Here is a 16,869-nt window from a genome sequence, read left to right as displayed (position 1 = left end):
GTCCAGAGAAGTGATGCTGGACAGGCGGACAGGTGCAGGCAGCGATCGGTTGAAGAGCATGCATTTAGTTTTACTTGTATTTAGGAGCAGTTGGAGACCACGGAAGGAGAGTTGTATGGCATTGAAGCTCGTCTGGAGGGTTGTTAACACAGTGTCCAAAGAAGGGCCAGAAGTATACAGAATGGTGTCGTCTGCGTAGAGGTGGATCAGAGATTCACCAGCAGCAAGAGCGACATCATTGATGTATACAAAGAAAAGAGTTACAAAAGAAAATAATTACAGAGGTATACCCCACTGTTCCTAGGGCGTCATTGAAAATAATAATTTGTTCTTAACTGACTTGCCTAGTTAAATAAAGGTAAAATAAAAAATAAATAAAAATAGTACAGTTGAAGTCTGAAGTTTACATACACTTAGGTTGGATTCATTAAAACTCGTTTTTCAACCACTCTACAAATTTCTTATTAACAAACTATAGTTTTGGCAAGTTGGTTAGGACATCAGGAGCATGACACAAGTCATTTTTCCAGAAATGGTTTACAGACAGATTATTTCACTTATAATTCACTGTATGACAATTCCAGTGGGTCAGAAGTTTACATACACTAAGTTGACTGTGCCTTTAAACAGCTTGGAAAATTCCCCAAAATTATGCCATGGCTTTAGAAGATTCTGATAGGCTAATTGGCATCGTTTGAGTCAATTGGAGGTGTACCTGTGGATATATTTCAAGGCATACCTTTAAACTCAGTGCCTCCTTGCTTGACATCATGGGAAAATCAAAATAAATCAGCCAAGACATTAGAGAAAGAATTGTAGACCTCCACAAGTCTGGTTCATTCTTCGGAGAAATTTCCAAACTCCTGAAGGTACCACGTTCATCTGTACAAACAATAGTACGCAAGTATAAACACCATGGGACCACGCTACCGTCATACCGCTCAGGAAGGAGACGAGTTCTGTCTCCTAGAGATGAACGTACTTTGGTGCGAAAAGTGCAAATCAATCCCAGAACAACAGCAAAGGACCCTGTGAAGATGCTGGAGGAAACGGGTACAAAAATATCTATATCCACAGAAAAACGAGTCCTATATCGACATAACCTGAAAAGGCCGCTCAGCAAGGAAGAAGCCAATGCTCCAAAACTGCCATAAAAAAGCCTGACTACGGTTTGCAACTGCACATGGGGACAAAGATCATACTTTTTGGAGAAATGTCCTCTGGTCTGATGAAACAAAATTAGAACCGTTTGGCCATAATGACTATTGTTATGTTTGGAGGAAAAAGGGGAACACTTGCAAGCCGAAGAACACCATCCCAACCGTGAAGCACGGGGGTGGCAGCATCATGTTGTGGGGGTGCTTTGCTGCAGGAGGAACTGGTGCACTTCACAAAATAGATGGTATCATGAGGCAGGAAAAGTATGTGGATATATTGAAGCAACATCTCAAGACATAAGTCAGGAAGTTAAAGCTTGGTCGCAAGATGGGCCTTCCAAATGGACAATGACCCCAAGCATACTTCCAAAGTGGCGGCAAAATGGCTTAAGGACAACAAAGTCAAGGTATTGGAGTGGCCATCACAAAGTCCTGACCTCAATTCTATAGAAAATGTGTGGGCAGAACTGAAAAAGCGTGTGCGAGCAAGGAGGCCTACACACCTGACTCAGTTACACCAGCTCTGTCAGGAGGAATGGTCCAAAATTCCCCCAACTTATTGTGGAAGCTTGTGGAAGGCTACCCCGAAACATTTGACCCAAGTTAAACGATTTTTAAAGGCAATGCTACCAAATACTAATTGAGTGTATGTAAACGTCTGACTCACTGGGAATGTGATGAAAGAAATAAAAGCTGAAATAAATCATTCTCTCTACTATTATTCTGACATTTCACATTCTTAAAATAAAGTGGTGATCCGAACTGACCTAAGACAGGGGATTTTTACTAGGATTAAATGTCAGGAATTGTGAAAAACTGAGTTTAAATAAGGTGCATGTAAACTTCCGACTTCAACTGTATGTGAACCCTGAATTACTGAGGCATACCCCTCTGTTTGAATTACTGAGGCATACCCCTCAATAGCTATGTGAGCTCTGTTTGAATTACTGAGGCATACTCCTCAATAGCTATGTGAGCTTGGTCTGAATTACTGAGGCATACTCCTCAATAGCTATGTGAGCTCTGTTTGAATTACTGAGGCATACTCCTCAATAGCTATGTGAGCTTGGTCTGAATTACTGAGGCATACTCCTCAATAGCTATGTGAGCTCTGTTTGAATTACTGAGGCATACCCCTCAACAGCTATGTGAGCTCTGTTTGAATTACTGAGGCATACTCCTCAATAGCTGTGAGCTCTGTTTGAATTACTGAGGCATACCCCTCAATAGCTATGTGAGCTTGGTCTGAATTACTGAGGCATACTCCTCAATAGCTATGTGAGCTCTGTTTGAATTACTGAGGTACACCCCTCAACAGCTATGTGAGCTCTGTTTGAATTACTGAGGCATACTCCTCAATAGCTATGTGAGCTCTGTTTGAATTACTGAGGCATACTCCTCAATAGCTATGTGAGCTTGGTCTGAATTACTGAGGCATACTCCTCAATAGCTATGTGAGCTCTGTTTGAATTACTGAGGCATACTCCTCAACAGCTATGTGAGCTCTGTTTGAAATACTGAGGCATACTCCTCAATAGCTATGTGAGCTCTGTTTGAATTACTGAGGCATACTCCTCAATAGCTATGTGAGCTTGGTCTGAATTACTGAGGCATACTCCTCACTAGCTATGTGAACTCTGTTTGAATTACTGAGGCATACCCCTCAACAGCTATGTGAGCTCTGTTTGAATTACTGAGGCATACCCCTCAACAGCTATGTGAGCTCTGTTTGAATTACTGAGGCATACTCCTCAACAGCTATGTGAGCTCTGTTTGAATTACTGAGGCAAACTCCTCAATAGCTATGTGAGCTCTGTTTGAATTACTGAGGTATACCCCTCAACAGCTATGTGAGCTCTGTTTGAATTACTGAGGTACACCCCTCAACAGCTATGTGAGCTCTGTTTGAATTACTGAGGTACACCCCTCAACAGCTATGTGAGCTCTGTTTGAATTACTGAGGCATACTCCTCAACAGCTATGTGAGCTCTGTTTGAATTACTGAGGCATACTCCTCAACAGCTATGTGAGCTTGGTCTGAATTACTGAGGCATACTCCTCAATAGCTATGTGAGCTCTGTTTGAATTACTGAGGCATACTCCTCAACAGCTATGTGAGATCTGTTTGAATTACTGAGGCATACTCCTCAACAGCTATGTGAGCTCTGTTTGAATTACTGAGGCATACTCCTCAATAGCTATGTGAGCTCTGTTTGAATTACTGAGGTACACCCCTCAACAACTATGTGAGCTCTGTTTGAATTACTGAGGCATACTCCTCAACAGCTATGTGAGCTCTGTTTGATTTACTGAGGTACACCCCTCAACAGCTATGTGAGCTCTGTTTGAATTACTGAGGTGCACCCCTCAACAGCTATGTGAACTCTGTTTGAATTACTGAGGCATACCCCTCAACAGCTATGTGAGCTTGGTCTGAATTACTGAGGCATACTCCTCAACAACTATGTGAGCTCTGTTTGAATTACTGAGGCATACTCCTCAACAGCTATGTGAGCTCTGTTTGAATTACTGAGGTACACCCCTCAACAGCTATGTGAGCTCTGTGACTAATCATATTCTAAAATGGATTGATCTAATTTGCTTTGTGTTATGATGTTCCACTATTTTCTCCAGCAGAGACCCACCACATCTATCTCTTACCCCTCAGGCTTTGTTTAGTCTCTCTCACCTCCACTTTCCCCAAGTGAATGGAAAGGCACCTCTTCAGGAATCACTACCACACACACACACGCACACACACAGACCCATGCACACACACAGACCCATGCACGCACACACAAACACACACACAAACGAACACACACACGCACGCACACACGCACGCACACACACACACACACACACACACACACAAAAAACACACACACCTTTTGAGAACTCTAACCGATGTTCCACTCTGCAAGCTTCAGAGGGTTCATGCAGGGATAACTTAGACGGAACAGTTACTTTTAAATGAGGCACCAAGACAATAACGTCACCCCATGTGGTGATACATGTTAAAACAGAGTCAAGTCTAGAGACATGGATCACCATGGCATGCCTTATTGCCTGCAGTGTTGGCAACATGAAGAACTAATGAAGCCAAGTTTACAAAGTACATTTTTACTTCCAACTACTTCCAGCTATGCAGGGTCTGGCGAGTCATTTCCAATATACTATTACAGAACACCAAAGTCACATGGTGAAATTAGTCCTGCAATTAGGAATAGAAGATGAAGCGTCACAATTCGTTTCATGACTATGTATTTACGTGAATTTCACCACACAAAACAGATGGGCCAAATGTGATTTTCCTTGTGTTAGTCACATTCTATGTGAGGGGAGTTTGTTTGATATAGGATATGGCCATGAGGTAACATTCCACCAAGCCCCTAGCTAGTTAGTATACCGCCATGTGCTCATTCTATATTGCAAGATATCGGCTGCCTGCATGATAATGGGCATCCGCCAAGATGTTGAGGGGTAATATATAAATAAAGGAACAATTAAATAATAAAAGACAAAAGTAGCAATGGGAATATAGAACCCTCACGCCAACAGAAGGATTGTCAAACCCTGATTGCTCTATTTAACTTTCGCCAAAGGAGTTCTGCAGCCCGGCTCTCTTTGACAAAGTATTACATCGCGGATCTTTGCTCCAATGTAATTTGCTTATTCCTGGTTGAGTAGAGAAGGTGTGTGAGTGTGTGTGTGCATGCTCATGTATGCAAGTGTGTGTGTGTGTGTGTGCCATTGTGGGCGATCGGGCAAAGGCTCTGGGTATCATGGCAGTGGGGCTGAGTGGCTGTTGGCACTTTGGACCTTCTTGAGCGCCAGTGGCAATGAGCCTGGACTCCAGCGACAATCTCAGACCTCAACACACTGCCTAAGCTTCGGGTTTGTTTTGGGAGAGTGACAAGCGAAAATCATTGAGCCCTCAGGCTACACCCCGGGCTCTGTCCAGGTTTTTAGCGGTGGAGAGAGGATGGTGCATATAGTACAGTAGACGTGTCCAAGAGCAACATCTGAATCGAAATGGTATGTAGTGAGAAACATCTGTCAATCCAAAATATTGTTCCAAATTATAGGGACATCTTATGTCAGTCTTTGGTGAAATTATGGTAATTGGAACAGAATAATAAGTAAAATAAGAGGAATTACTTATTTGTCTTGGTAAAATATTGTACATAATCTGGTATAAAGAGGGTGGACAGATGCTAATGAATGAATATCATTCACTACTCAGGATTCCGAGATTAGAATGTCTAAAACATCACAGGAGGAAGTACTAGTTGGATCTCAAGAGATGAATGTTCTCATTGTACTGGTAAATAACAAAGATGACTGTTCTCATAGTAGTGGTAAACAACACAGATGACTGTTCTCATTGTACTGGTAAATAACAAAGATGTCTATTCTCATAGTACTGGTAAACAACATAGATGACTGTTCTCATAGTACTGGTAAATAACAAAGATGTCTGTTCTCATTGTACTGGTAAATAACAAAGATGACTGTTCTCATAGTACTGGTAAACAACATAGATGACTGTTCTCATAGTACTGGTAAATAACAAAGATGACTGTTCTCATAGTACTGGTAAACAACATAGATGACTGTTCTCATAGTACTGGTAAATAACAAAGATGACTGTTCTCATAGTACTGGTAAACAACATAGATGACTGTTCTCATAGTACTGGTAAACAACATAGATGACTGTTCTCATAGTACTGGTAAATAACAAAGATGACTGTTCTCATAGTACTGGTAAACAACATAGATGACTGTTCTCATAGTACTGGTAAATAACAAAGATGACTGTTGTCATAGTACTGGTAAACAACATAGATGACTGTTCTCATAGTACTGGTAAATAACAAAGATGACTGTTCTCATTGTATTGGTAAACAACATAGATGACTGTTCTCATTGTACTGGTAAACAACATAGATGACTGTTCTCATTGTACTGGTAAACAACATAGATGACTGTTCTCATTGTACTGGTAAACAACATAGATGACTGTTCTCATTGTACTGGTAAACAACATAGATGACTGTTCTCATTGTACTGGTAAACAACATAGATGACTGTTCTCATTGTACTGGTAAACAACAGATTAGTGGTGTCATTGTACTGGTAAACAACAAAGATTAATGTTGTCATTGTAATGGTAAACAGAGATTAATGTTCTTATTGTACTGGAAAAATCATATTAGTGTTGTCATTGTATTGGTAAACAACATAGATTAATGTTCTCATTTTACTGGTAAACAACATAGATTAATGTTCTGATTGTACTGGTAAACAACAGAGATTAATGTTGTCATTGTAATGGTAAACAACAAATTATAATGTTTTTATTGTAATGGTAAACAGAGATTAATGATTTTATTGTACTGGAAAAATCATATTAGTGTTGTCAGTGTACTGGTAAACAACATAGATTAATGTTCTTATTGTACTGGTAAACAACATAGATTAATGTTCTCATTGTACTGGTAAACAACATAGATTAATGTTCTTATTGTACTGGTAAACAGAAGAGATTAATGTTCTCATTGTACTGGTAAACAACATATATTAATGTTGTCATTGTACTGGTAAACAGAGATTAATGTTCTCATTGTACTGGTAAACAGAAGAGATTAATGTTCTCATTGTACTGGTAAACAACAAAGATGTCTGTTCTCATTGTACTGGTAAATAACATAGATGACTGTTCTCATAGTACTGGTAAACAACATAGATGACTGTTCTCATAGTAGTGGTAAACAACATAGATGACTGTTCTCATAGTAGTGGTAAACAACATAGATGACTGTTCTCATTGTACTGGTAAACAACATAGATGACTGTTCTCATAGTAGTGGTAAACAACATATATGACTGTTCTCATTGTACTGGTAAACAACATAGATGACTGTTCTCATTGTACTGGTAAACAACATAGATGACTGTTCTCATAGTACTGGTAAATAACATAGATGACTGTTCTCATAGTACTGGTAAACAACATAGATGACTGTTCTCATAGTAGTGGTAAACAACATAGATGACTGTTCTCATAGTAGTGGTAAACAACATAGATGACTGTTCTCATTGTATTGGTAAACAACATAGATGACTGTTCTAATTGTACTGGTAAACAACATAGATGACTGTTCTCATTGTACTGGTAAACAACATATATTAATGTTCTTATTGTACTGGTAAACAACATATATTAACGTTCTTATTGTACTGGTAAACAACATATATTAATGTTCTCATTGTACTGGTAAACAACATTGATTAATGTTCTCATTGTATTGGTAAACAGAAGAGATTAATGTTCTCATTGTATTGGTAAACAACATATATTAATGTTCTGATTGTACTGGTAAACAGAGATTAATGTTCTCATTGTACTGGTAAACAGAAGAGATTAATGTTCTCATTGTACTGGTAAACAACAAAGATGTCTGTTCTCATTGTACTGGTAAATAACATAGATGACTGTTCTCATAGTACTGGTAAACAACATAGATGACTGTTCTCATAGTAGTGGTAAACAACATAGATGACTGTTCTCATAGTAGTGGTAAACAACATAGATGACTGTTCTCATTGTACTGGTAAACAACATAGATGACTGTTCTCATAGTAGTGGTAAACAACATATATGACTGTTCTCATTGTACTGGTAAACAACATAGATGACTGTTCTCATTGTACTGGTAAACAACATAGATGACTGTTCTCATAGTACTGGTAAATAACATAGATGACTGTTCTCATAGTACTGGTAAACAACATAGATGACTGTTCTCATAGTAGTGGTAAACAACATAGATGACTGTTCTCATAGTAGTGGTAAACAACATAGATGACTGTTCTCATTGTATTGGTAAACAACATAGATGACTGTTCTAATTGTACTGGTAAACAACATAGATGACTGTTCTCATTGTACTGGTAAACAACATATATTAATGTTCTTATTGTACTGGTAAACAACATATATTAACGTTCTTATTGTACTGGTAAACAACATATATTAATGTTCTCATTGTACTGGTAAACAACATTGATTAATGTTCTCATTGTATTGGTAAACAGAAGAGATTAATGTTCTCATTGTATTGGTAAACAACATATATTAATGTTCTGATTGTACTGGTAAACAACATAGATTAATGTTCTCATTGTACTGGTAAACAACATATATTAATGTTCTGATTGTACTGGTAAACAACATAGATTAATGTTCTGATTGTACTGGTAAACAACATATATTAATGTTGTCATTGTAATGGTAAACAACAAAGATTAATGTTGTCATTGTAATGGTAAACAACATAGATTAATGTTCTTATTGTACTGGTAAAAATACGATTAATGGTGTCATTTAATTGGTAAACAACAGAGATTAATGTTCTCATTGTACTGGTAAACAACATAGATTAATGATCTCATTGTACTGGTAAACAACATAGATTAATGTTGTCATTGTACTGGTAAACAACATAGATTAATGTTGTCATTGTACTGGTAAACAACATAGATTAATGTTGTCATTGTACTGGTAAACAACATAGATGACTGTTCTCATTGTACTGGTAAACAGAGATTAATGTTCTCATTGTACTGGTAAACAACATAGATGACTGTTCTCATTGTACTGGTAAACAACATAGATGACTGTTCTCATTGTACTGGTAAAGAACATAGATGACTGGTCTCATTGTACTGGTAAAGAACATAGATGACTGGTCTCATTGTACTGGTAAACAACATATATTAATGTTCTTATTGTACTGGTAAACAACAGATATTAATGTTCTTATCGCACTGGTAAACAACATAGATGAATGTTCTCATTGTACTGGTAAACAACATATTACTGTTCTCATTGTGTTGGTAAACAACATATTACTGTTCTCATTGTATTGGTAAACAACAGTGGTTACTGTTTACATTGTACTGGTAAAGAACATAAACTAATGTTCTCATTGTACTGGTAAACAACAGTGATTACTGTTCTCATTGCACTGGTAAACAACATCAAATAACCAAAATATAAACAAAATCAGAATTTTAATTTCCATTCAGTGCCCTTAATAAACCCTTGATGATAAAATACAGAGGACTCTCCTCATATTTAAACCATAGTGATATATCAGCCATGGTTGTTCAGAGAGCACCCTTCCACTAACTCCCTCTATAGTCCATATATTAAGATGAATGATGTATATTCTGGGTCCCCAAAAGGTGAGAGAAGAATCCCGGGTTAATTAACTTACTGTCTAATTGAAAGCCCTTTTTTAGCTTACGGCTTTGAAAGCCGCTCTGACCGAACGGTAAGGCTTCTCCCTGCACATTTTCTTTCTCACTTTTTTTGAAGTTGCTGTAATCTCTGTATGCATTCCTCTGAGTCTACCTTTCCTGAAAGATGTCAAATTTCTTCCACAGAACTAGCTTTTTGTGAGAAGTCGATGACAAGTAGCCAAGGAGCCAAGAATCCCAAGCAGTGCAGGCTAAAGTTGTATGTTTTTTTTTTGTCCTTTATTCTATTCTTTCTTTTCTCGATTAGATAAAAATTAACTGAAGCTTAAAACATCCTGGATGTCCTTAATGTCCCAAGCAAGAAGATGACCAGGTTCAGGAAGGTCTGATTATCAAAGAAGCATGAAGAAAGTTCCTCTCCATTGATATGACTTCTATGAAAACACATATAACGGTGCTATCATCTCGCCGTGAATGGCAATCATGATAATTGCCGTTGGTATTACCTTTGGAAGCTTCCAGATGTTTTACGAGCGGTAATTGTCGATAATGTTCCTTTTGTCAAGGACACAAGTTCATTATAGGACAGGGGGCGTGACCTTTCCATTTAAAATCAAAAGTTCAAATGACTTTTCAAAGTGACAACCTGTTTTGTTTAACATAAGCTAAAGGGAAAAGCCTGCCTACAGTTATTTAAAATAGGCAACCATTTAAAGTAATGGTACGCCAGAAGAGTTTTCTTTTACTTAAGTAAGTCAGTGATCAAACACAACAGAAATACTGTTCAACGATTATGAGTAATTACACGACAGCTGTTTCCAACTTCACTGTAAATATGTTTCAATAACAAAACAAAACGAGCGTGTCCATTGTCTCACGACTTCCTTCAGAAGACAGGCTGGATTCTCCATCTTCAGAAGTTGTCTACACATAAATCACTGTTGCATGTAACTGATACCCTGTCGTCTGAAAAATGAGAGGAATACACACAATCCCTTCATTCATCAAACAAATCCTTCACGTCGTGAGGGGGGGGGTGGAAGTGCATAGTAGAGTGCATCCAACATAATAATGGCTTGTGTTAACCTTCTCCTCACCCCACACCTTATACTGACTCATATAACCAACCGTTATCACTAAACTCCATGTCTGTGTCCCTCAGTCTTGGCAGGAACGGAAGGGATAGTCTGGGGAGGTGACAGGGTCAGCTCTCGCCTTTCCCCTGCACAACCTCCTTGATGAGCCCATTAGGTAGCCGGGACCCACCACTCAGGGGCCATTTAGTTGATTGACCCGAGTTGAGAATGTGGACATTTTCTTCCCTGTCCATCAATAATGGGCCAATCAGCCTCATGGGGTTAGGCCGGTCTCATCACACCAGACACTTCACTCTGATTCGGACCCAACCTGCAGGAAGACCAATGTGAGGCTGGGGTTGCATCCCAAATGGCACCGTATTTCCTATATAGTGCACTACTTTTGACCAGGGCCCATAGGGCTTTGATCAAATGTAGGGCACTATGTAGGAATTAGTGTGTCATTTGAGAGACATGCTGGGTTTTCAACGCTAACAGTCACATGCACTGCATTGTGCTACTCTTTATGGGCCCTCTAGTTGTATTATTAGTACAGGCTATGATTACTAGCCTCCACAAAAAGCCAAAGTGTTGTTAAAATACATGTTTGATCAGAAGCATGTGACGGGCTGATTAAAATGGTTAGAAAACTAATTTTGTCATTATGGATGTCAACCATTTCAAATAAACACAACGCAAGTGTCTGATGTTGGTATGCACTCTATTCTATCATCAATGTGCGAGACAGAGACAGAGAGAAAGACAGAGAGAGCAAGAGAGAGAGAGTGGTCCGGGCCCAAATCACACAAAAACAACACGACACTATGGAACACAAAGTTTTTACTAACTCATCCTGGAATATACAAGGTCTGCCTAAAGAGCAGGAACCCAGAGTTCATCAATTACATTGGAAATACAGACATTGTCATCCTACAAGTAGTCCCATCCACCAATGTACAAGGTGTGAAACAGGGAAGAGACTCAGGGGGTATGCTAATTTGGTATAGAGCAGACCTAACCCCACTCTATTAAATTAGTCAAAACAGGAATATTTTACATCCGGCTAGAAATGAATAAGGAAATGATCTCAACAGAGAAAAATGTACTCATGTGTGGTACCTAAACTAAGCAAAAAAAGAAAAGTCCCTTTTTCAGGACTCTGTCTTTCAAAGATAATTCGTAAAATCCAAATAACTTCACAGATCTTCATTGTAAAGGGTTTAAACACTATATCCCATGCTCAATAAACAATTAATGAACATGCACCTGTGGAACGGTCGTTAAGACACTAACAGCTAACATACGGTAGGCAATTAAGGTCACAGTTATGAAAACTTAGGACACTAAAGAGGCCTTTCTACTGACTCTGAAAAACACCAAAAGAAAGATGCCCAGGGTCCCTGCTCATCTGCTTGAACGTGCCTTAGGCATGCTGCAAGGAGGCATGAGGACTGCAGATGTGGCCAGGGAAATAAATTGCAATATCTGTACTGTGAGACACCTAAGACATTGCTACAGGGAGACAGGACGGACAGCTGATTGTCCTCGCAGTGGCAGACCACATGTAACAACACCTGCACAGGAACAGTACAGCCGAACATCACAACTGCGGGACAGGTACAGGATGGCAACAACAACTGCCCGAGTTACACCAGGAACGCACAATCCCTCCATCAGTGCTCAGACTGTCCGTAATAGGCTGAGAGAGGCTGGACTGAGGGATTGTAGGCCTGTTGTAAGGCAGGTCCTCACCAGACATCACCGGCAACAAAGTTGCCTATGGGCACAAACCCACCGTCACTGTACCAGCCAGGACTGGCGAAAAGTGCTCGTCACTGACGAGTCGTGGTTTTGTCTCACCAGGGTGATGGTCAGCTTCGTGTTTATCATCGAAGGAATGAGCGTTCCACCGAGGCCTGTAACTCTGGAGCGGGATTGATTTGGAGGTGGAGGGCTCTGTCGGACGCTGGGTATGTACAGAGTCAATGGTAGGCTTTGAGGGGACTCCTTTGGTAGGTACACCTATAGCTCATCTCTTGGCAGTAGTACTGTAGACTACTTTATCACTGACCTCAACCCAGAGTCTCTTAGAGCGTTCACAGTCAGTCCACTGACACCCCTATCAGATCACATCAAAATCATATTCAACTTGAACAAAGATATGCTCAATCATGAGGCATCAAAGTCAAAGGAAATGAATAATATTAATAAATACTATAGATGGAAGTAGTGTGGAAATCTACCAAAAAACAAACAGGCAACAACAAATTCAATCCCTTCTAGACAACTTCCTGGAGAAAATGTTTCACTGTAATAGCGAAGGTGTAAAATTAGCAGTAGAAAACCTAAACAGTATAATTGACATCTGAGCTTCTCTGTCAAATCTAAAAATGCCAAGCAGACAACCTAAGAAAATGAACAACAATGACAAATGGTTTGATGAAGAATGCAAAAACCTGAGAAAGAAATTGAGAAACCTATCCAACCAAAAACATAGAGACCCAGAAAACCTGAGCCTACGCCTTCACTATGGTGAATCACTAAAACAATACAGAAATACACTACGGAAAAAGAAGGAACAGCACGTCAGAAATCAGCTCAATGTAATTGAATAATCCATAGAATCTAACCACTTCTGCGAAAATTTTAAAACAACACAAAGAGTTATCTATCCAAAATGGAGATGTATGGATAAACCACTTCTCCAATCTGTTTGGCTCTATAACAAAGAACAAACAGCAAAAACATAAACATGATTGAATACAAATCTTAGAATTAAAGACTACCAGAACCCACTGCATTCTCCAATTGCATTGAATGAACTACATGACAAAATACAAGCCACCCCACCCAAAAAGGCCTTTGGGGTTGATGGTATCCTCAATGAAATGATAAAATATACAGACCACAAATTCCAATTGGATATACTTAAACTTTTTAACATAATCCTCAGCTCCGGCATATTCCCCAACATTTGGAACAAAGGACTGATCAACCCAATCCACAAAAGTGGAGACAAATTTGACCTCAATAACTACCGTGAGATATGAAGCAACAGCAACCTTTGGAAAAATACTCTGCATTATCATTAACAGCAGAATCGTACATTTCCTCAGTGAAAACAATGTACTGAGCAAATGCCAAATTGGCATTTTACCAAATTACCGTACCACAGAGCACGCATTCACCGTGCACACACTAATTGACAAACAAACAAACCAAAACAAAAAATATTTTGACTCAATTTGGCATGAGGGCCTGCTATACAAATTGATGGTAAGCGGTGTTGGGTGAAAAACATATGACTAAATAAAATCCCAAAACAGGTGTGCGGTTAAAATTGGCAAAAAAAACAACATTTCTTTCCACGGGCCAAGGGGTGAGTACCCGGCCTCACCCTACTGGATTCGGATGTCTAATGTCTACTGGTGATCTGGTGCTTCTGTCCCCAACCCAGGAGGGCCTACAGCAGCAGCTAGATCTTCTGCACAGATTCTGCCAGACCTGGGCCCTGACAGTAAATCTCAGTAAGACAAAAATAATGGTGTTATAAAAAAGACCACGAATACAAATTCCATCTAGACACCGTTGCCATAGAGCACACAAAAAACTATACACACTACTGTTCAAAAGTTTGGGGTCACTTAGAAATGTCCTTGTTTTTTAAAGAAAAGCACATTTTTTTGTCCATTAAAATAACATCAAATTGATCTGTTGTTCTGACTAAAGAAGCAATAAAACTGTCCGTCTTTAGACTAACTGAGTGAGTATCTGGAGCATCAGCATTTGTGAGTTTGATTACAGGCTCAAAATGCCCAGAAACAAAGAACTTTCTTCTGAAACTCGTCAGTCTATTCTTGTTCTGAGAAATGAAGACCCTTCCATGCGAGAAATTGCCAAGAAACTGAAGATCTCGTACAACGCTTTGTACCAGTCCCTTCACAGAACAGCGCAAACTGGCGCTAACCAGAATAGAAAGAGGAGTGGGAGGCCTCGGTACACAAATGAGCAAGAGGATAAGTACATTAGAGTGTCTAGTTTGAGAAACAGACACCTCACAAGTCCTCAACTGGCAGCTTCAATAAATAGTACCCGCAAAACACCAGTCTCAACGTCAACAGTGAAGAGGTGACTCCGGGATGCTGGCCTTCTAGGCAGTTTTATTGCTTCTTTAATCAGAACAACAGTTTTCAGCTGTGCTAACATAATTGCAAAAGGGTTTTCTAATGATCATTTAGCCTTTTAAAATTATAAACTTGGAATAGCTAACACAACGTGCCACTGGAACACAGGAGTGATGGTTGCTGATAATGGGCCTCTGTACGCCTATGTAGATATTCCATAAAATAAATCTGCCGTTTCCAGCTACAATAGCCATTTACAAGATTAACAACATCTACACTGTATTTCTGATCAAATTGATGTTATTTTAATAGAAAATAATGTGCTTTTCTTTCAAAAACAAGGACATTTCTAAGTGACCCCAAACATTTGAACGGTACTGTACCTCGGCCTAAACATCTGCGCCACACGTAACTTCCACAAAGCTATGAACGAGCTGAGGGACAAGGCAACAAGTGTCTTCTATGCCATCAAAAGGAACATAAAATTCAACATACCAATTAGGATCTGGCTAAAAATACTTGAATCAGTTATAGAACCCATTGCCCTTTATGGTTGTGAGATCTGGGGTTTTCTCACCAACCAAGAATTCATAAAATGGGGAAAACACATAATTGAGACTCTGCATGCAGAATTCTGCAAAAATATAAAACACCAAATAATGCATGCAGAATCACAATTCAGAGTCACAATTCAGAAAAGAGCCATTCAATTCTACAACCACCTAAAAGGAAGTGATTCCCAAACCTTCCAAAACAAAGCCATCACAAACAGAGAAATTAACCTGGAGAAGAGCCCCCTATGCAAGCTGGTCCCGGGGCTCTGCTGGCTATGTACAGGCTCAGTGAGCATAGCCTTGGTATTGAGAAAGGCAGCCAAAGGCAGACCTGGCTCTCAAGAGAAGACAGGCTATGTGCACACTGCCCACAAAATGAGGTGGAAACTGAGCTGCACTTCCTAACCTCCTGCCAAATGTATGACCATATTAGAGATAAATATTTCCCTCAGATTACACAGACCCACAAAGAATTTGAAAAGAAATCCAATTTTGATCAACTCCCATATCTATTTGGTGAAATACCACAGTGTATCATCACAGCATCAACATTTTGTGACCTGTTGGCACAATAAAAAGGCAACCAGTGAAGAACAAACACCATTGTAAATACAACCTATATATTTTCTTATTTATTTTCCCTTTTGTACTTTAACTATTTGCACATCATTACAACACTGTATATAGACATAATATGACATTTGAAATGTATTTATTCTTTTGGAACTTTTGTGAGTGTAATGTTTACTGTTAAAAATATATATATATTTATTTCAATTTTGTTGATCTATTTCACTTGCTTTGGCAATATAAACATATGTTTCCCATGCCAATAAAGCCCTTAAATTGAAATTGAAAATGAATTGAAATTGAAATGAGAGAAAGAGAGAGAGTGAGAGAGAGAGAGAAAGACAGTCAGAGTGAGAAAGAGAGAGAGAGTTAGAGAGCGAGAGACAGTCAAAGAGAGGGAGAGACAGTCAGAGAGAGAGAGACAGTCAGAGAGAGAAGAGGGAGAGGGCAAGAGAGACAGAGCGAGAGAGAGGGAAAGAGAGCGAGACAATCAGAGAGAGAGAAAGAGAGAGTCAGAGAGAATGAGAGACAGTCAGAGAGAGAGAGAGATACAGTCAGAGAGAGAGAGAGAAAGAAGCTGAATGTCTGAAAAGGGCAAGGATGAACTCATACAGTCCTTGCAGTACCTACCTTGCAGAGGAAGCTGATGTTGAAGCCAAAGGTCTGGGCATTCCGGGAGCCAGCGTTCATGTAGTTGCCCACCAGCAATACCATCTCCAGCAGCTTGCTGAAGCTGTCACTCTTCTTCACCTCCTCGCAGGCGAACGTCACATTCATGATGTCTGGACGGATGTTGTTCACCTGCTCCTCGAAGGTCAGCTTGAAAAGGATTCCGTTGAGGCGTGAGCGCAGCAGCTTCACAGAGCTCATCTAGGACAAACGTGACAATATTTGGTTTTGAAAAGTTTAGCGAGCCTACGTAGGGTTTATGAAGGCTCTATGAAGTCCTAATTAAGTATTTATAAGTTATATGTTGTTTAATGTGTAGCCAATGTGGCTTTGCAGAGCTCTAAGGCAAATGTCTGTATAGTCAGCAGTTGAGAGATGTGCCAGTGCGGCAACCTCCACAACATGCCACAGATTGCCGTATAATCTGACGCTGCGAGGCAGTTTTTCCC

The 16,869-nt window shown here is 39.5% G+C and overlaps 1 protein-coding gene across 5 annotated transcripts in view; it reads right to left on the bottom strand.

Moving 5' to 3' along the window:
• Nucleotides 1-16,869, bottom strand: part of diaph2 (diaphanous-related formin 2) — a 759,144-nt gene that overhangs the window by 283,961 nt on the left and 458,314 nt on the right. For all 5 annotated transcript variants that reach the window (XM_045717986.1, XM_045717985.1, XM_014199083.2 and 2 more), the window contains one exon: nt 16,382-16,621. In XM_045717986.1, the coding sequence (XP_045573942.1) occupies nt 16,382-16,621 (240 nt within the window). The remainder of the gene's footprint in view (nt 1-16,381; nt 16,622-16,869) is intronic.

The sequence above is a fragment of the Salmo salar genome, chromosome ssa05, assembly GCF_905237065.1.
Source record: "Salmo salar chromosome ssa05, Ssal_v3.1, whole genome shotgun sequence".
Taxonomy (NCBI): Eukaryota; Metazoa; Chordata; class Actinopteri; order Salmoniformes; family Salmonidae; genus Salmo; species Salmo salar.
This window is presented reverse-complemented; position numbering and strand designations above follow the sequence as displayed.